This window comes from Nematostella vectensis, chromosome 1 (genome assembly GCF_932526225.1).
Source record: "Nematostella vectensis chromosome 1, jaNemVect1.1, whole genome shotgun sequence".
Taxonomy (NCBI): Eukaryota; Metazoa; Cnidaria; class Anthozoa; order Actiniaria; family Edwardsiidae; genus Nematostella; species Nematostella vectensis.
Window position 1 is genome coordinate 12,622,384 of NC_064034.1, and position 20,574 is coordinate 12,642,957.

The 20,574-nt window shown below is 38.6% G+C and overlaps 3 protein-coding genes and 2 long non-coding RNA genes across 8 annotated transcripts; 3 read left to right on the forward strand and 2 right to left on the reverse strand.

Moving 5' to 3' along the window:
- Positions 1–83: 83 nt before the first annotated feature.
- Positions 84–3,989, forward strand: LOC125570263. Its single transcript, XR_007312618.1, has 2 exons — positions 84–188; positions 1,871–3,989. It is a non-coding gene; the product is annotated as an uncharacterized LOC125570263 (long non-coding RNA).
- Positions 2,070–8,710, reverse strand: LOC125556802 (very low-density lipoprotein receptor-like). Of its 2 annotated transcripts, XM_048731715.1 has the most exons (11): positions 8,482–8,613; positions 7,214–7,258; positions 6,608–6,727; positions 6,103–6,219; positions 5,625–5,750; positions 4,954–5,067; positions 4,736–4,855; positions 4,398–4,550; positions 3,798–3,914; positions 3,486–3,614; positions 2,070–2,948 (listed from the first exon to the last, which is right to left on the reverse strand). In XM_048731715.1, the coding sequence occupies exons 1-10, from the start codon at positions 8,555–8,557 to the stop codon at positions 3,490–3,492; spliced, it is 1,113 nt and encodes a 370-aa protein (XP_048587672.1). In that variant the 5' UTR covers positions 8,558–8,613; the 3' UTR covers positions 2,070–2,948; positions 3,486–3,489. The 2 variants fall into 2 exon arrangements, with proteins under 2 accessions (XP_048587672.1, XP_048587675.1); XM_048731718.1 differs by lacking the exon at positions 7,214–7,258 and having other exon boundaries at positions 8,482–8,710.
- Positions 6,632–9,153, forward strand: LOC125570265. Its single transcript, XR_007312619.1, has 3 exons — positions 6,632–6,745; positions 7,705–7,838; positions 8,434–9,153. It is a non-coding gene; the product is annotated as an uncharacterized LOC125570265 (long non-coding RNA).
- Positions 9,154–10,164: 1,011 nt separating this feature from the next.
- LOC5515951 (ribosome biogenesis protein BRX1 homolog) lies at positions 10,165–14,663 on the reverse strand. The gene is made up of 12 exons (XM_001635949.3): positions 14,525–14,663; positions 14,292–14,350; positions 14,075–14,127; positions 12,757–12,800; positions 12,610–12,680; positions 12,472–12,521; positions 12,172–12,245; positions 11,759–11,809; positions 11,551–11,652; positions 11,338–11,371; positions 11,103–11,197; positions 10,165–10,726 (listed from the first exon to the last, which is right to left on the reverse strand). Exons 1-12 carry the CDS (start codon positions 14,609–14,611, stop codon positions 10,529–10,531), a joined length of 918 nt encoding a protein of 305 aa, XP_001635999.3. The 5' UTR covers positions 14,612–14,663; the 3' UTR covers positions 10,165–10,528.
- Positions 14,664–14,667: 4 nt separating this feature from the next.
- LOC5515896 (plasminogen receptor (KT)) lies at positions 14,668–20,457 on the forward strand. Of its 3 annotated transcripts, none has more exons than XM_001636014.3 (5): positions 14,668–14,767; positions 17,633–17,725; positions 18,118–18,248; positions 18,734–18,843; positions 19,841–20,457. In XM_001636014.3, the coding sequence occupies exons 2-5, from the start codon at positions 17,633–17,635 to the stop codon at positions 19,954–19,956; spliced, it is 450 nt and encodes a 149-aa protein (XP_001636064.2). In that variant the 5' UTR covers positions 14,668–14,767; the 3' UTR covers positions 19,957–20,457. The 3 variants fall into 3 exon arrangements, with proteins under 3 accessions (XP_001636064.2, XP_032241584.2, XP_048587718.1); XM_032385693.2 differs by lacking the exon at positions 14,668–14,767 and adding an exon at positions 16,236–16,631; XM_048731761.1 differs by lacking the exon at positions 14,668–14,767 and adding an exon at positions 16,549–16,572.
- The last annotated feature ends 117 nt before the right edge of the window (positions 20,458–20,574 follow it).

The window sequence follows — 20,574 nt, forward strand, 5'->3', positions numbered from 1 at the left end:
CTTGCTCATTAGCATATCGGCTCGTACCACACGAGGCATCACGCCACCTGACGTCATATGCAATTTACTTCCGGTCGAGCTGTCCCTTGTGAGATTGGCACTAGCAGCGTGGCGTTCTTCCATTTGGCTTGTTGTAACAGAGAAAAAAAAAATCAAACGATACTGATAAATTATGATAAATTATGAAGGTCAGGGGTCGACATTAACATTCCATGAGACTAAGGGAAATCTAATGTTCAGCTTATCGTTTTATTAATTCAAGCTAAGCAAATGTTTTACCGGCACACCCGGATTTCAACCACAGAATTACCATATAAGTTATCCTAAAAATATCACGGAACATACTGTCTCCATTATTTTACTTTCGCTTGAACTCTTCAGTAAGGTATAGATCTTAGTCAGGAAGTAAAACTTATCCGCGAAAGCTAAGTTTATTTTGTTTCATTGCTGAAAAGACGAGTCGAAACGAAACCCTTTGACATTTTCCCACATATTTTTTTTCACGAGACAGTCAGCTATCAGAGATGTCAATAAAAGAAATATTCTTGGTCTCTCGTGTCCAGCATCGCGTGATCATCTATCTCTACTGTCGAATGTTTGCTCAGTCGCCAAGCCTTATCAGGCCACCACAACGCGCCATACCTAACCAATCGCAAGGCGCCAGGCATATTTTATGGTGTTTTCGGCTCTCGTTCAAGCTCGAAATGGTGTTTCATGATAAGGTAGAACGGAACAACAAAGCTTTTGAAATCCATTTACCTATATTAGTAATAAACTGCTAACAAAACTGCTATCAAAACGCTATAAAAAAGGAAATGTATGCTGTCTGTCATGTGAAATCGATTGACACAAGCGATGCTTTTTAAAAGTATGCATATATAATTATTGTTTGATTATTTTTCTTGGATTTTGATGAGTGTTATATAAATTATAAACAATAATAAATCCTTGCTTACTTGTCAAAGTGGCTGCCAAAACCGTCAAGTTTATTATACCTAAATTTGGATATCATTTTAATTATCGTAAATAAGAGCTCCAAAACGATTTTTTCTTAAAGGTTGGTTCGTGTTACTTTTTAACAGTTTTTAGTATCCATTGCCTCTTTTTACACGCATTTTTCCACCTTTTTCATATTCTGTTTCCCCCTCCCCCCCCCCCCCCCCCCGCTATTATGAGCCTTGCATTTCTAGTAACGTCTACAAGTCTACATCATAACAACATCGAACCATGTCGAGATCGTACGACTTTCATTAATATATTAAAGAACCAAATATTTAAATTTTAAAACAATACACACAAAATATACTAAAATGAATTGAAAATAAAAATCAAGATCAATTTCTTGTGCTCAGAAATGTTCCCATGGTCACCATTAAACATAAACAAATATATGAGATATATAGGTATCATCAATTCTGACACGATAATTGAGTTTTGGCATGGTGAATACCGACGCCATTTTCGTCGTACCGACGCCTCTCGGTCGAACAAGACAGCAGAGGTCTGGGAGCAAGTGAATCCGACGCATGCCATCGCCGGTTTATCGGCTCAACTTCGCTCGGAGCAGCAAAAAAGAACAGTATTTAAACGAATTCGTACGCAGAAATTTTGCCTCTTGTTTATTGCGCTTGCTCGCATTAAGGTATTTTCACTTCTCAAACATTGGAATAAAGCAAGCTCTCTTTGACTAAAGCGGTTGTTTTCCACTTTTTCTATGCATGTGCTTTTGGTGCGAAAAGGGAAAGACAGCCGTTTTATCCAGATTTTTTAAATTATATAAGTACACGCTTTACATAAAGAACTGCACATCGTATGCAAATACTGTCTGATAATCTATTAAAACAGAAAATTCTCCATTCCCCTTCTCCAGGTAGTAGATTAAAGGAGGTAGGCGAGACTCCATGAGCCGCTTGATGCTAGGAACAGGTGCCAAAGGGTCGAGCGATATTAACACTGAGATATACATACTATGGCTCATTCGCTATTTATTTTCTTCGTGGCCTTTTCCAGGCCTTTCTCTAGATAGAGCAAAGTGAGAGCATGACGGAATTGGGATCAATAACTACTACTCGACTTGCTTTGTTTAATATTTTTCATTGATACTTTCACACTCACTTGTCAACCGTTCTGGAGTAGCATCATGTTACAAGTGCTTCTATTGAACTCATCGAGTTTTGCGCAGTCAGGCGCGCGACACAGCGACGGGGTAAAGTGACGCTCAGTTTATTAGCATCGGGGATCAGGCGGAGCGCTAGCTGCTGTTTTCAGCTGTCGGAATTCAGCAATTACTATTACAGCTACGTGAACTAGTATAACGAACGCTTAAATCCATTCCAGCACTTATTAAAAAATATATTGATCAAAAATATTAATAATATATATATTGATAAAATGAAGTCACAGGTAAAGCAATCAAGAATGATATCACATGTAAGCTATTTTTTTTTTCTTTAGTCCTAATTGCAAACCCAATAAAAATGGCTATTTTAAAACGTTTATATTTGACGCACGCTATCAGGGCCGTAACAGACGAAGGTAGACTGGCGGGTATAATCAAGGGACGTTAAGATACTAATGGGGCACAGTCACGACCCTACTTGAATTCCTTGTAATTTTGGAAAAAAAATTGGGGGAGGCACGGACCCCCTAGTCCCTATAGCGGTTACTGCGTATGGTTCCGAATGGCTTCGTGGCGCAGTGTCCATGTCATTACTGTCACATGAACCCGACAAAAAGGTCGGTAAAGACTATTCTAAATGAGTAAAGTGGCACCAACTTCTACAATCATTTTAGTTCTGATAGCTCTGTACTGTTTATAAGGTGTATATTAATGGTAGCATCCTATTTAAATGAGGCGCATCTCGAAAATGAGTAATTTTCAATCTCCTCTTCCGCTTGCTATCTAATATCTTTTCTTTATCCTCACAGATGCTTTCACAGCTTTGGTTCTGATAAAAGAAAGAAGAAAGAGTAAAAGGAGAGCCAGTTTAGGTTGCTTATAACATGCGTCCCCTTAAAAGAACTCTCCAAAACGGTTCCCAGGAGGTCCCTACATCTAAATACTCTTACCACACTTAAATTACTTAGTCAGTGTTATTCAATTTGATAAGAAATCGTCAATGGAAGCTTTAATTCTTGGGCGGATCAACCATTTAGCTGTAAGGGAGTTGGATCCAATGACAATGGCAGGAAGGGTAATTTTCTGATCACACTTGTGTCTGACTGCTTTCACAGACACAATATCTTTGAAGGGAATTCCATCGATGAAATGTGAACCAAATGAGCGTGTTTAGGTGGGAAGGCATCCCGAATAAGGATGCCCTCCCTTGGATTCCAATTTCTCCTCTGTAGTTTTATTACAAAATCAATAAAGCAGTTGAGATGGATAGGGACATGTTTCATCCAAATGGAAAACTCATTTCTAGACATTTTTGTATTTCAATAAATTTTCTAAAAGAAATACAGTTGAGAAGGCCCTTACTCACTGTTCTAACACTTCTCCTCATCACTGTTATCTCCGCAGTCATCAAAGCCATCACAAACCCAGCCCTTCACCACGCAACGACCATTCCTGCACTTGTGATTCAATGACAGATCGCAAATCTTATCGCTAGCTGTTGAACAAAGTATCATGCCAAGTAAGAACTATGTGTCTGTCTGTCCGTCCGTCCGTCTATCTCTCTTTTTCCTCTCTTTATCTCTGTCCTGTCTGTCAGTGTCTCTCTGTCTTTCTGTTTTTTTTTTCAGTCTATTCTACACTTATATGTGTTGCCTCGCATACTATAATCTAAACTCACAACAAGACATCTCATCACTGTTATCCCCGCAGTTGTCCACACCATCGCACCGCTGGACCATCGGAATGCAGGCCTGGTTTTTACAAGAGAACTCGAAATGCGTGCAGCTGACTGTACCTGAAACCACATAATCAGTCGTGCCTTAGGAAACATTTGATATTTGAAAGGGGGAGTTGTTGTTCTCTCCCCCCCCCCCCCCAGAAAAAAAAATTCGAGCAAGGCTCAGGCCCTAAGAAAACGAGCAAGTAATTGATCTGATTGGCAGAAAAAAATCGCAACATCCTTCGGGTAAAAAAATCGAGCACCAAAACTAGGAAAAAAAATGGTCTGTCCCCTAGAATTATTTTGGCCTGACTGGAAACTCTACTCAGTACGACATAGGATACACCAAAAACTTGAATTCGACTCTGCCCACGGGGTCTTAATAGTGACGACTTTTTTTGTAGTAGGAACCCGCGTAGAGATAAATGAACTGCATCACATTTTTATATGTGCGACAGCAGAACCTTTGGTGTCATTTTAATGTCACGCAACAATTTATCACGGCACAGTGAGTGATGTTTCACGCCAGGGCATCTTGGAAAGGGGGATTGTCCTCACCGCATCCTCTTTCATCGCTGCCATCAGCGCAGTCTCGCATCCCATCACAAATTTTCATTCTGTCCACACAACCACTACCGTTATCACATCGTCGTTGGCTAATCCTGCACTTTGGCTTCAAGGGAGGGGTCGGTGGGGGCATTTGGGGTTTCACTGCAGGATCACAAAAAAACAACGTGAGTGTAGTCAATAAAAATTAGAATGAAACATTTCCTGGTATATCTTGTCAGCTTCGCTCTCGTTTGCTGACATAGACAGCTCATCATTTAAACATCTCCGCGCGCTCTCTGCGTAAAATTTGTAATATTTAAAAGTACAAATTTGATTGTTCAATTTACCACAGTTCTTTTCGTCTTCTCCTCCTGAACAATCTGATTTTCCGTCGCAGATCTTGCTCTTTCGGATACATTTTCTACTGGTGCCGCACTGGAACTGATCATCCCGGCAAACTTTGCGGGCTGTGAATGAGCAAAACTTTCGATGGTGAGAACAGCAAAGCACCATATCTAAAGGCTAGAAGAGGGGGGAGGGGAGGGCATGTTTATGGCATACTCACAGCACCCTTGCTCATCGCTGTTGTCAAGGCAATCATCTTCGCCATCACATCGAAAGGCTCTGGTGATGCAGCGCCCGTTATTACAGCGGAATTCGGTTGCAGAGCACGTGTGCGCTAGTGAGAAAATAAATAACAGCGTCAAACCCTTTAAACAACAGTGTTTCAACAGTTTCCCAACAGTTTTTCACCAGTTTTTTTAACAGTTTTTCAACGGTTTTTCAGTTTTTTTTTTAACGGGTTTTCAATGTCTTTTGCAAAAACAAAGCATTGCGAAGGATTACTGGATTTTGGCCATTTGCACGTTTGCCATTGTATAGAAACAAAGGGTAAGGAGCTAATGGTCATTCGACAATGTTGAATCATATCCCTTACCCGTCACCCCCCGGGGATGAAATGCAATTGGAAGCAAGAGGGGGGGAAGGATGATAGGAGGAGCAGGGAGCGGATATAAAGTGGGATTTTTCTTGTCAGGAGTGGAAAAAAATGCATTCAATAGGGTACAATTATAGCGATTTTGAGCTACGCACCCACGGCATTTTCATTAGCACACGTTCCTGGTATAACGTGCTGAAACGAGCAGTTATCGTAGGAGGAAGGGGAGGATAGTGGGATGGGGAGGGGAGGGGAACGCACTGACAACCACCATTTTAACTGGACCTAGAAAGCCTTACCACAATTCTTCTCATCACTGCCGTCTGCGCAATCATTTTCGCCGTCACATTTGAATGAATCTGGCACACATGCGCCGTTCGCGCACGTGAATTCCGACCAGGCGCAAGTGTGAGGGCTGCGGGAAGCTTCAAATCGATGAACCATCGGTTACTAGTTTGCAAATATATCAGCCATCGGCTATTTACTCATACAAACAAATAAGCTAAAAATGCAACCCCGAGCAAGGTGATGTCCCAGAAGACCATATTAAGGCCAGGACCAAATAAGGTCCTAATAAGGCCAGGACCAGAGACGGAACGTGAAAAATAGCCCAGACTTTAATGCTAAGTGATTTTCAAGAATAGAAAGAATAGATAAAGTCACAGTCATGAAAAATGACATAAAATGCTAGCAATTCTTTTACAAGAAAAAAAAGTTATCGTTTTGCCAAATAAATGCCGAAAAAAATGCTAGCATAATCGAGAAAGGCCTACTTACGACAGTTCATTTCGTCACTGTTGTCCTGGCAATCGCTGGCTCCGTCGCAAAGCCAGGATGCTTTAATGCATTGGCCATTGTTACAAGTGTGTTGAGATGGGTCGCAGGTCATCCTAGCTGTGAGGGGAACACAACAAACATGTCCAAGTTTGTCTTGGCGCATACACAATGCGATATACTTTTGCGCACTTGAGAAATTCTTTCTGCCAACACCCAAGAACGAAGACAGGGCGAGGGTATGACATGCGAAAGAACTGCCTGACCTCTCATCGGCCCATTTTACTTTAAGCCCGGTCCACAAGCTATTCGACTTACGATACTTTGTATCGGCATTCGACTTACGACAATTTGTCTAGTCATTCGACTTACGACACCTTGTCTCGGCATTTGATTTACATCAATTTGTCTCGTCATTCGACTTACGACAATTCATATAGTCATTCGACTTACGACAATCCATCTCATCATTCGACTTACGACAATTTTTTCTCATCGTTCAACTTACTACAATTTTTCTCGTCTGAGTTGTCTCCGCAGTCGTCCCGGTCGTCACATCTCCAGCTACTTTGAATACAGCGTTGATTATGGCATTGAAACATACCGCTGGCACATTTGAACGAAATTCCTATCAGACATACAAAAGGTAAAAAAATGTCATTATATCAATTTCACTGTTATCTATCTACGTTATAAGTTACATACGCGGTCTTTCTGGCAACCAAATGCGTTTCGTTTGGTGCAAGAAAAGCGCATTCTTTTGAAATATTTGAACACTAAATCAACAACGAGACCCCTATTTTTCATGTCGAGCAATGTGCCTACTTTTAGTCTGGTTTCTCTGCGTGTCACTAGTTGTAAGAAACTGTCTTCGCATTCCCCTACCTTTTCCCTTGATTTGCGAATTAAAAAAGAGCCTCTGTGTTTAATTTTCGAAGGTTTACGCGTCGAAACATGCAAAACAAGCACGTCGAAACATGCAAAACAAGCACGGCTAAAAAAAAGCGCGAGCAATGGCCTACTACTAAAAAAATGGACTATAACGCTTTCCCTTTGCTCCGATTATGTGAATCTTATTTTCTCTAGAGAGAAGAATTCATTTTTGTATACGTACGTTTTGCACAACAAGCTTTTGAAACCCAGATACTTCTGGTACGATCTGGTATAAAAAAACGTGTTCATATGACACCGTGATGGGGATATAATCCTGTTGTTTCAGTATAATTCTACGACCTGATGACGTGTGATCAGTGAATAGGATTCGGACGCCTATCCTAAACATATAAAGTATTCTTATCAAGCGTATACCAAAAAAGTGTACGTGTAAACTGCAAAACCGTCTATAAAAAAGCATGATAAGATTTCTTAAAACGCTAGGATTATTTAACTAGTAACGCGAGTCCTTTAAATATTTTTCCTGCGGAGAAGATGTCAAACCTTCGCTAGAAGGAAGAGTGCAGGGTACAAATCCTTTGAACGCCAGGAACGCACGTACGCATAGCGAATCCTATTGCTCCAGGTCGTAATCCTCTTTGCAGAAACCGCCCCAGCAAACATGCTTCACTGTGAACTAATATTTATCCTAGGTTTTTATTTCTTTCTTAGATCCTCGCTTTCCTTATTCCGTCGGAATAAGCCGCGCTACTGCATTCGTCCATTCTATGCGCGATCGAAAAAGTAAATGCTATTTGGTATGGAAGTCAAATGTGTAATGGCATCTTGGGATATGGGGTAAACAGGTAGATAACAGAATGTCCGCATACTGGCAGCCAACTTTTAAATACAAGACTAATCAACATTGCGATGTAATATATTGTGCAATTGTGGAGCACATGTGCAAAGAGAAACAAAAGGAATTGCAACGCATTTGCAGTATAAAAAGCGCTAAGAGCTAAATAACCCCATCATACTGGGTGGCAAATTCCTGGGTCGTACGATCTTAACCTTTTTAAAGCGTGCTAAGCATTGATAAGGCTACCAACGGGGGCTGCGCGCTCATAGCAAACGCAATTCATAGCAAGACTACATTGCTGGCATGGCCTGCGTGTTATCTATATAGCAAGGGCTTTCGTAGATTTCCTTCTCGGTGTTTGGTTGTGTCGCGCGCGTTTTGTTTGACGTTAATGACACGCCCTCCTGACACCTTCCCCCATCCCAGAGCAACACATCAACGCATGGATCAGCGAATCTTGGCTCTACCTTTTGGCTGAAGAATTGTTTAAATGTCCATGACCGATATTCTCAACTGCCTATTGGATTTAAGAGCTTATGTATTGTTTGTTGTAGCAATTTGTACGAACAGTCCGACTGAATCGCTTGTGTTGTTATTGTTAGATAGGGTCAGAGATGCAAGATTCTTCATATCCAGATCACCGCACTCACCTCTGCTTTCAACCCCTTCCAGCGTCACTCTTGCAAGAGCAAAGAGAAGAAATGTAGAGATGATGCTACAAGCCATTCTCACCAAAGCTAATGAGAATCGCGATAAACTTTCTTGTGTGAGCGGATGTTTGTTTTATCGTTACAAGTTAAGGGGCCTTTCGTCGAATGCTCACCTCAGAAACACTGCGGCACAATGAGAGATGGAACCCATCCAGCGACATTAGCATATTGCACAAAACCACACGATACCTCACGCCACCTGACGTCACATGCAGACGTCTCTGGTCACACAATCTTCCTGAATTGAGTAAGGTCAAGTAAGATAACCAGGTAACGGCCTCCGAGTCAGTGCATTTGAGCAATTTTGCTTCTTATAATCGAGGGAGTCATTTAGCTTGTTTCAACACAGGGCTATTAGTAACCTCCACGATTACTCTGTTGACCATTTGTCTAGTTGTGGAGTTCCCTTACACATGGAGTGAACATAATTTTCTATATTGGCTGCAGGGCCACCCTACCTAGGTATACGATTTCTTTAGAGCGCCCCACTTTGATTGCCTCCCGGGGGGAATTCTTCAAGGTAAAAGTGATAAAGATGCTCGTCGGAAAATTCGAAAAGCACCAGCACGACCAAAAATTGCTACCCTAAACAATACATCAGGAGCCTTAAAATTACCATTTAAGAGAAAAGCCTATTTTTTTATAATTTTCTATATTGGCTGCAGAGCCACCCTACCTAGGTATACGATTTCTTTAGAGCGCCCCACTTTGATTGCCTCCCGGGTAGACATACGATTTCTTTAGAGCGCCCCACGTTGATTGCCTCCCGGGGGGAATTCTTCAAGGTAAAAGTGATAAAGATGCTCGTCGGAAAATTCGAAAAGCACCAGCACGACCAAAAATTGCTACCCTAAACAATACATCAGGAGCCTTAAAATTACCATTTAAGAGAAAAGCCTATTTTTTTCTCGGATACACCCTAAATCTTCTGAGAGCTGCAACACGACCCTTTCACAGAGGCCTACACCATACTTTTTCACCCTTGTGTTGATTTATGGCTTGCCGTAGATGTTGTTTTTCTGCAGTTTGTCTGATATCTCTTTTTGTTATACCACTAAATCGCGACTAGTTTCTAATGCACCCCCCCCCCCCTCACATTTGTTTTTATTCGTGAAAATACAGGGGGCGGGTGGCTCGAGCCCCTCCCAATGTTACGGTTTTGCCATTACACCCTTTTTTGTGTAAAAACCATAAGAACAAGAACTACAGAAAAGAGGGAATGTTTGTACTATGCACGGAAAAATAAAAGCAATACACAAGATGGTCGATAAACCAAGGATCATAGAAAAGTCAGCCAAACAATAAACGAATGTTATGCATTAAAAAAAAACAATTCTTTTGTAAAGGTTCCCTCCTTCTGCTCTCCAAAATTATATTATTTTCACAATTTATTGAATGTGAACAAAACAAGAACAAGGTAAAAGCAAGCTCGTCGAAGCTTGCCACCCTTTTATTCATGGTGATCAGAGATTCTATAAAACGAGTACACTATTTTTTTATAAGAACGTCTAATTTTCAGTTGAGGCTGAGCCCTTCTTATTTTTCGAGCATTTTAAGGCTGAAAACGTTCTTATCGATGTTCTTAAATTTCAGTTACCTGAAATCAAAACAGAACTACACAAATGATCAATAACAATAGTATTTTAAGTCGCTAGTATAAGCACAATTTGATTCTTCACTTTTAGAGCGATATCACTCTAATAAAAAAAATATGTTGCTGCTATCTGAGCTTCGGCATGTTCTTAAATTTTGGCGAAATCCCAGGCTGGACGTTCTTATAAAAAAGATTCTTATAAAAAAAAGAGTGTAACATATCAAAGTAAATCGATACACAGCCATCCACTACAGTATAACTCGTCATTCTGTCCCGTTAACTAGGCCTTATGATAATATCCGCAATAAGTGTATAGTTCATTTGCTAAAAACATCATATTTTTGTCATTAGCATTTTCCCAATTAGATTTGTTTTGAATGGTTTGTCATGTTCTTAAAGATGTTGGCTTTTCTGCTTGTTGCTGCGTGCTTTGTCGAGGTCTGATTGGGTGATAGTGTAGAACACGTCATCCACGTCGTCAGCATCACGTGGAAGATCCTTGTTGGCCTCTCGGCGAGCTTCTAGGGACTGCTTGGCGTCCACGCGATCCAGGTAGCGGAAGGCAGCCTTGCGGCGAACAATGCGGCGGTACTGAGGAAATTGACACATCATTTAAAGAAGGGCGATCACGGCGCCCTTTTACGGTCCCGCACAATACAGCGTCACACAAAGCACATTCCCATCGGCTTATTCAAGCGAGTAACTGAGATATCTTGAATGAGATATCATCAATAAATTATCAGACATAATTCGTGGATGATTATTATTTCTTGCAAAACAAACGTTGATATTTCAGAAATTTTGTGCTAAAACAGGCCAGGGTTACACACCCTCGGTGGTATCCCTATACCCAAGCAGGGGGCTGGTCCCCCCATTCCCCTCCCCAGCGAAATTAACAGTTAACTCCAGGTAAAAAGAAGGGGTTATATAACTAAACCTAACCCATAGTTCCTAGTAGTAGACATACCTCATTAGGGGACTGGTAATAAGGATTTTCGTAAAGGGTAGGTCCACCAAAGCTGCCTTCAAATATCCGGATTGGGTTCAGGACAAATCTTGGACCTTACAAATATAGCACACAAGTCAACATTTTTGTGTCAAATGAGAAGAAATCTTTACAGTAAACTATGAAAGCTTTCAGAAAGAACTAGTTTGGATTTAACAGAGTGTAGTTGGAGTATTTACTAAAATTTGCAACTCACCAATCTCTAACATCGTGCCATCCTCTTCTACAATCTGTAAATGAACAACAATCAATCTACTGTACTGTAATTATCACAATTAGGCCTAAAAGATGAGCATTGTTTCATATTAAGTGTACATTATATATAGTGCAAGTTACAGCAATAACAATTGGCCCACCCTTAGATCCCCTCATGTACCACATGCATTGCCTCTTGTGTTCCACTATTTACCTGGAAATTTCTAACCCATATTCTATTGTCTTGTATGGAGAAGGTCATGACTCGATCAACAAATGGCTTGCTCTTTGGGTGATTAAGTGGTGTTCCAAATATCTAATAGCCATGCATAAATGGAATTAGTATAGGACAACATAAAACGACATTGAAATACACGTATCAGTTACAGATTATGTTTCAATCCAAGCTGCATATGACTTACTTGTATAAACATTTCCTTGAGAATCACATTATGTGGTGTTTTATCAAAATGCTGCAACGAAATTCAAACAAAGTTAAATTACAGTGACACCCAAAATTATTGCAACATTTGACTGCAGTAACCTTGGTAGAAAACAGAGGTTAACATGATTCGCATCTCTGCAGTCGGATGATCTAATAATTATCAATATTGAGATGAGTGCCAGCTTTACAGATGTATTGACAAGTGTAAATGTTGTATTTGTCATCACATCAAATCTGTGCTGTATTTTTATGGATTGTAGACCAAGAGAAGATTGCAACAAATTTAAAAAAAAAACTGAACCCCTGTTTCTTTTTTAGAAAAATATTATGGACTACATTGTAAGTGAACGAAAACTTAAATCCATCAAATATATCCAAAATCATACTCACTTCATCAAAAGATAGAATAGGTCGAGATCCTTTAAGACAGTTTCCTGTTAACTTGAGCTCATCCATGGTATGAACTAGAAGAAATAAAACAGATAGTTTTATAACTATGAGAGTTTAGAACTATGTATATGCAGCTGGAAGTTTTAAATCAAGTCTTAACTAGAATTATTTGCAGTCCAGAACCTGTGTTTTATGTAGTATCATCACAGTAGTTTACTAACTCGGTATTCAGGTTCAAGATAACAACTTTTTGTTTGTTTGATTTTTTTGTATCATGCACTAAATTTAGGGTATACTTACTATTTTCAACTAAAAATTTAACTGAAGGCCCATGAGGAGTACATGATAACCTGACCAAAAATGACACAAATAAAGGTTAAATAATTTTACATTCATCCTCACATATTTTAATCAACAAATCCAAACACTTTTACCTACCACATAAAGAGGTCTTTCTTTTTTCTCATCTCAAGAAATATGCACTTGTTGCAGTTTTTCATCTCACACACCTAACAAAGCAGTAGAATATAATCAGAAGGAAAGGCTACTGTAGCAAATATTATTTTCATCACTTCTTTTACTAACCTCATTTACAATAAAGAGCTTATCTTTTCTATCAAGCTTTGTTTCTATAACAAACAGAAAATAAAGATAATATCGCATTCATATGAAAGTACATATGAGTCCCGGGGGTGGGTGGGTGAGGGACAGACAGGGGTGGGGGGGGAGGGGGAAACAGACTGGGGTGCTCAACAGCAAAAATCCAATTTAACCCTAACACTAAGGGTTTGGTTAACAACAATTCTTACCCCTAAGAGATAGCACACTGGGTGTGGTCAAAGGAATTTTCAACCCTGAGAGTTTTAATCAAATCAAAATCAAATAAAATCAAATCATCCGAAAGAAGGGGATTTTTTTCCTTATGAGATCTGCATAATTTTTTGGACCAGTTTCTGATCTGTTCAAACAAAAAATAAATAAAAATAATAATAAAATAAATAGAGAAAAAAATGTTCCTACCAGCTTGCTATTCCTATGAACAAAATCCAAATTCGATTACCCATATTTTTATTCAATTGTATTAAGCTATGTGTATGTGTAGAATCGCCTTTTTAATATTTTACGCTAGTGATGACTGAAATAGAAATTTAGCCTAAATCCGCTAAATAGCGCAAAAATCACCGTAATTTTTTTTTTGAGATACAGCCCTACTCTGTAATTTTGTGCAGAAAATAGGTAATTCTGATTTTTTTTTTATTATTAACAATTACCCCCCTTTCTATTAGGTTCTGTTTAGGTTCTGATTCGGTTCTGTTTAGGTTCTAAGAAATTTTAGAGAAGATGTGGGTTTCAATCGTTTATTTCAAAGAGTGGTGAAGTTCAAAGGTCCTTGAAAGACTGAACAAACCCATAAAGCGAAAATCCTTTGTTGGAGCACTATATACTTGTAGAAAGCTCAAGTAAGACTTGATCGACGATAAATTTGCATATGTACTTGAATACTTTGATGTTTGCTGGACATAACAAAGTGTGGACTAGGTGTTACTCACAATCCCCATTGTGCGTTGCTTAATGTTTTGAAGCTCGCCTTTCATGAATTCGCTCGAAAAAATTGATTTTGAATTTGCTTTTTTGAGGATAACAGAAAGAGGGAATTTCTTGAAAACCAGTGATGACAAATGTTTTAGTACGGTCTTTGATATGGATATACTTTTGGGTGATTTCTGGCAACAAAATTAACCTCCAGTATTACATTAATTGAGCACTTTTTAGTGCTGTAAATTTCAACATGGAAAACAATTAAAAAGATTTGGATGTATTAATAAACAGTCGTAGGTTTAACTCACATACAAGCATAGCTTATTCCCATTCTGCCTACTGTACATTCTACTCGTCATCTTACCTGCTTTATGGTGGGGAAGTAGAACTCTTAGATCCAACATCAAGTGTCTTGCTCTGAAAACAAACCATTTTTCAACAAATCAGATTGAGTGAATGAAGGGAGAATGGTAATAAAAAAGCCATTTGCTTGTTTAACAAGGAATGCCCATTTCTGACTCTAGTGTGTTCGATTTCAGCCTTCGAGACTCTAAAACTAAATACTAGAATAAGCTAAATACCTGTACGTTATTCCACGTGAAGAAAATATGAGAACCCTCTGTTTATTTGTCCACTTTGGCTGTGTAAGGAAGCGAATCCAAGAAAGAGTTTTATGACAATGTTCATCCATAAAGCACGTGTAACAACACAGACCAACAACAACGAAGAATTCGAGGCAATTTTTATCGGCACCAAGAAAAAACATGGGCATGGTTGATAGATGCAGACAATACAGGGTGCAGCTCCATCCTACCTTTTTCGATTTCTTATCCACCACGACCTCATCGTTATTATTTTCTTCGTCTCCGGTCTCCTCGTGTTTTCGCTTTCTCGGCGCCATCTTGTTTACTGAGTAACCAGGCTTATTAGCTGTGTGACCAGGCCTCACAGTGCCGCATTTTCATCGCGGGCTCGTGTTGCGTTAGACCACAACAAATCAATACTTTTTTTTTCTTTCTTGTCATTTACAGTCAGCGTTTTATTCCCAGATTATAAGGTAGGAAGTTGTGTTCTCGCATTGTCATTATTATCATTTTGTATATATACCCTCCTGGAGTGCGTACATAGCCTACATCGGCTCGCCTCCTTGTACAGTTGTGAGTTTTTTTGCTATTTATTTGATATCATGCCTAAAACGTTCCTATTTATGTGTTGCGCTCCTGCCGTGCTGAACTTAATAATTTAAATATTGCACATAGGAAATTCGAAATCTGATTCGATCAAGTTCGACACGGTGCTACGTACGGCCCCATTCATTCTTCGCGCTCATAACGTGCAGAATCTAATTGTCTCGTTGTATTGACATAAATACACCCATTGAATGAAGCCCGGCCCTACTAATCGATAAAAATCGATAATCGTAAACTAATCGAATTACTCAACGTTAATCGATATAAATCAGTTGATTATTATTGATTGACATTGGAAATCGATAATAATCGATACTCAAAAACAAGAGTACTCAATCATATTGATTATCGATTAATATCAGGTTTTATAGATTTCTTATATTTAAAACTGACTGCTGGAAAATTGAATCTGTAATCAACAGTTACCACATAAACAGGGAATGGTACTTCTAGCATCTAGGCCTGTCTTTATCTGTTAATGTTATTTCATCTCAAGTACTTTCAATATGAGTAATAATTCAAGATTTGAAGTTGTCATGAAGGGATTCCATGACATTCCAGTTTCAGAATTTCACGATTAGGTTTGGCAGGCAGAAGCACTAAGTGTGAACAGGGCGTTGTACATCGTATTATACATACTTCGTACTTATACATCGTAGGGTTGTACTTACATGTTTTCCAATCAGCTTTTCCAACGGCTGAGTAGTGTTCAGAAATATCTTATCGAGAATTACATGGAATGTTTTTGTTATCTTGTATATTGTGAATGTGGTTTGCAAATGGTAAAGCTGAGCCCTTTTGAAGCGATATGAAGACTGGCTTTGTTTATCTTACCTTGTCTATCTGATTTTATTTGAAGAAACACAGTCAAACAATTTTCAAGATTATGCCGGTTAAGGGTGATACATTTCAAAGGAATGGACAGAAATTGATGTTTATCAATATAATCAATAATAATTGATAATTTCAATATTTTTTTATAAAAATCGATACTCACACAGTTTCACGTTTTATCGATTTCTATTGATTTCTGATATTAATCAATTGATCGATATTGATTATTATCGAATACTATTGATTGATTATCGGAATTTTAGATTGGTAGGGCCGGAAATAAAGGTTGCTCCCGAGAATCAGGGTATCATAACCCGCAATTGTGCATGGGGAACATATAAATGGCATGAAACCTGGTCCCTTACAGCCGTGTTAACGTTAAGAGGCACATTAATAAGGATGTTAAAACTTTCTAATCCTGACTTTGTTTTTAGTTACGCTTATTTTCTTTTTTATTTCATACCCATAAAGCACTGCGGGTTACAACACATGGATTCTCCAAGTGCTACCTTATTTGAAGTGGCTGTATGAATTGGGTTAACATTGATTTATACAGCACAATAAGTTTTAAGTGGTAAAAGTTGACTCAATGTTGGGTTTCCATTGCACAAAATATAAAAAAATCGGCAATCAGAAGCTCAATAATTGAATCGGTTTCATGCTCTTACCATGCAACACGACTGGTACAGCAGGGCATAATTCAGAACCAAATGTAATTCTGCTATGTCAAACTCAATTGATTCAGACGTCAAACTGATTATGTGCCAAATCAAAGAAAATCAATTCGACATGGCATTCAACTTATGAAACAGGATGTATAAATGGGGCCTACGACTACGTAAGTCCTGCTGCGAAAGCGCAACACCCCCTGCATCAAGTCCTCACAACCTATTTAAGGTGACTTCAATAGGTTGTCAAATGACTAACAATGAAATTTTAGCAATTGTTCATCTTAATGCTACACTGATAGAAAAAATGCCTTTGCTGTCTTATTGTTAACTACAATAAAATTAAAATTAAATACATACTTCTGCAGAGATTTACACAGGCTTTAGTTGCACAGACTTTAGGTGCATCTGCTACTTCCATTTTTCTATCACACAATTTCAATCCTGTTTATCATCTGTTTTTAATTTGGCAAATGCAATTTAGAGACTGTGGGGGTTCCAATGCCTTTCTGCATCTGTTGCAGTCCCCTCCCCACTCTATATGCCCTCGGGGAATAGTGGGGTGGGGGGACAGGAGCAAAAAATGGCAACATTCAAATTGTAATGTCGTCTTAGCTTATATTTGATTGATTCTTTGAATAGATGCTCCTTGTGTAATATAAACCAAAATAAGCTCTAGTATTGTTTGGTAGATGATGATCCGTTCTTGAGATATTGCAAATTGTTAGAATCTCGATTTGTCTGAAATTGCCCAATTTGGGCGAAATTGCTACTTTTTTCATGATCTATGGCAACTTTGCTCAATCATATCTCAAGAATGGATCATCTACCAAAAAATACTAAAGCTTATTTTGTTTTATATTATGTATGGAACCTCTAGGCAAAATATAAACAAAATGTAAGCTAACACAACCTTACAATTTAAATTTTGCCATTTTTTGCTCCTGTCGGGTGGGGGAGCTGTGCTGCGATACCAATATTGCTAGCCCATAGTCAGGAGGGCCTTACTTGATTGGTTACATGGGATCAAGGTGGATCCGTAACTTAAGTCAGGGCTATAAGATGGTCACAGATAGCCTGGCATTGCATTATTGCTACCGTTTGCTAACTAAACGCACTCGATGCAGCAGCTCTCACCCTCTCCTTTTGGTAAGATTGTATGGACAAAATGACAGAATGCCTATCTTCTTCTAACCTCCACGCTACTGTACCTTTTATTATCTTTTCCAGATGGGTTCTGCTCTAGGAGGAGCTATGAAAGAGACAATGGATGAAAATATGAAGAAAAACCAGGAGTTCATGCTAGCCTCCCAGAAACTCCAGGTAAATACAAAGTACATATTAATTAATAAATAGCAAAAATAAAGTGTTGCAAAATATTGCCATCTCAAAATTTTGGAGTCACGAAAATTAAGTGTAATACGGTATCCAGAGATAGAGGGAAAATGTGCTCCTGATTGAGATGTGCCGACATTAATACCATAGGTTCTGCTAAAACCTAAAGTTTGAATAAAAAAAAAATTTAAAAAAATAAAAAACAGGAAAACAGGTTCAGACCAAAAGAAAAAAAATGGCTGAGAGCATTTCAAATAATTTCCTAGCTGCCATCTTGAAATTGGCTAAAAGTTTAGGTAGTTTTTAAACCGCTGGAGCTTATTTCTTGGGTATGCATTGGGTTGATTACTTTAGTCATTTATTCATAATTTTCATGACAGATGGCAAGACAGCTGCAGATGCAAAATCTGATGCGTGAAAAGCAGATGTCCATGATGTTGGCTGGATCTAGGGAAATGTTCACATGGATTGCCTCATTCTACAGTTTAGCAACTCTTGGCATGTTTGCAGGGTAGGAGACTAGCATATGGATGTTTGACATTTGTCTTTATTGATGGTAAATATTGTGGTTTTAGGAGTTCTGAAGCCTTTGTTCAGCCAAAGTCAGACACAGGTCCCTCTTTTTTGTGTGCAAAAATTTTATGACTTAAAAGTCATGTTACGTATAAAGGCAGGAGCATAATGGTTTACAAAGATGACTGACCATTTAACTACTGACATGTATATAACAAAAAAAATACAAGTAAAATTCACAATTAACAAAATCTGAATAGTTTTACCTAAGTAACTAAGAGGCGCAGCAAAATACTGAATTGGCTATCCAATTGACTGTAAATACTATTGTTTAAAGTGGCTAGTCCTTTGTAAACCTGTAGTAGCCTTCTTGGCCAGATGGAAGTTTCTCAAAGTTGCCTTTCTCCTTGTTTAATTTTATTTCTCATTATAGTCAACAGTATACTGTAGGCTTGTTATACAAACTTATAAATTGCTTTTCAGGTTTTTAAGAACTAAGAAGCCGTCTGTAGTAGTACCATTTCTTCCTTTATCATTCATTGTCGCCTATCAGTATGACTACTGTTATGGACACAAGATAGACAGAATAAGAGGTAATGTGCTGTGAATTTGCCTTGGTGTTGGATTATTAATTTTGTCGCCAATGATTTGGTTCTGCGAAGCAAATCCAGGGCTGCTAGGAAAGGGGTATTTTTGTCTCATGTGGATGATGAGCCCCAAAATCTTGCGATGACACCTGGTCTTAAAATGTGGGTGAGCTATTTGAAGTGTCAAATGGTGGGTCCCAATTTTTTCTTCGAATGGATCAATCCAAGCTATACCTAAGTGTTCCAAGTCGATCCGAACCTTTTGGTTATCTGTCCCTTAAAAAATGTTGATCAACTTCTCTTTTGTTATTGTTTATAATTGAACATACAAAGCTATACAACGGTTTATTTGCAAATAAAATTCATCATACACGATTGAAGTCTGATACTTAAAGTTTCCAAATTACTTCCTTTAATTAGCCGATGGGAATCGATTCTTTGTTTGACTGTGCAGTGCAATGCGGGAACATATTTTATGCGTGATTGGCATTATTCAACTTGGTTCTGTTGAACCCGGGAACCACCCCTGGTTCTGACACTGAGTGTATAAGTGTATCGGTAAAACCTCATGCTCTTACCGTTATCAATATCTGCAAACCCAAGGAATGAGTATTTTATTGTCACCCAAGGATTATGACATAATACATTAGTATTGCCCTTTTTTATCATCTAATATTCTAAAAATCGAGTCTCGATTGGGACCACATTAATGACCACAAAGTAATGTACAGTAGAATGCTGTTTATCTTGTAAAACGAAAAAGACCAAAATATTCTTCCTTCATCATAGTGTCGATTCAGGAGAATCTTTTTTGGGGGCTTGAACGTAAATTTCGATTTTTAAAGTCACGGTTACTCGAGTTCAATCTGTTTTTGTCTCTGAAGACTCATTAATGTTTTCTTTTGACAGTTGCTTTTGAGAGTTGCATGAAGTAATTTTGCGTTTAAAGAGTTAAGTGTGTGTTTTTTTTTTATTAAACTCGTGTTATTTCCTCTGTTTTCAGCTGAGGCAGAGCGAATCCTGGAGAAGGAGCACGTTCTTCTTAGCATGCCAGAAGGAATGCCGACCTTTGAAGACATTGAGAATGCCAGGAAAGCAGCAGAAGGAGAGGACAAATAAGTTAAACGCTTAAAATAACTGAAAGAAAGTTAATGCCTTTCTTTTTTTCTGTCGCTTGACTAGGCACCGTTTTTACAACTGCTGTTAACTGAAAATATTTTATCTCAAACCTACAGCATAAAATCTTAAAAAGGTAAATCTTAAAGAGGTAACCAACTGGGTTACTCTTATAATGTAAATTATTAGTTCTCTTTCGAGCAGGGCCGGTACTAAGTGTTACAGATGTCTTCTAGTGTTCGCCAAAAGCAAACGTTGAGGTTTGCGGTATCGCGATATCTGAGATGCATTTTATTAGATTATTTTGCTACTGTAGTTCCTGTGAAAAATATTGTGATAAGAGGACTTTAAGACGTCGAATCTAACATTTTTGTACGTAAACGACCTTGTTTGGTCGTGGAGAGGATAACTTGATGATGCTTCCCTCATGAAGAAATAACTGTAGTATCGCTTGAAGTTAATAAAAAGCGTTGGCTGTAGAAAAAAGACCACGCCCCCTCAAAACATGTGTGCCTTGTTGATATTTTTTAATGCGTGATATTCGTTTCTCAGAGAGCTCGTATTTTAACGCCCCCACGCTTATATAGCGTCTCGACTTGAACTTTGTTTGTTTCTCGGAGG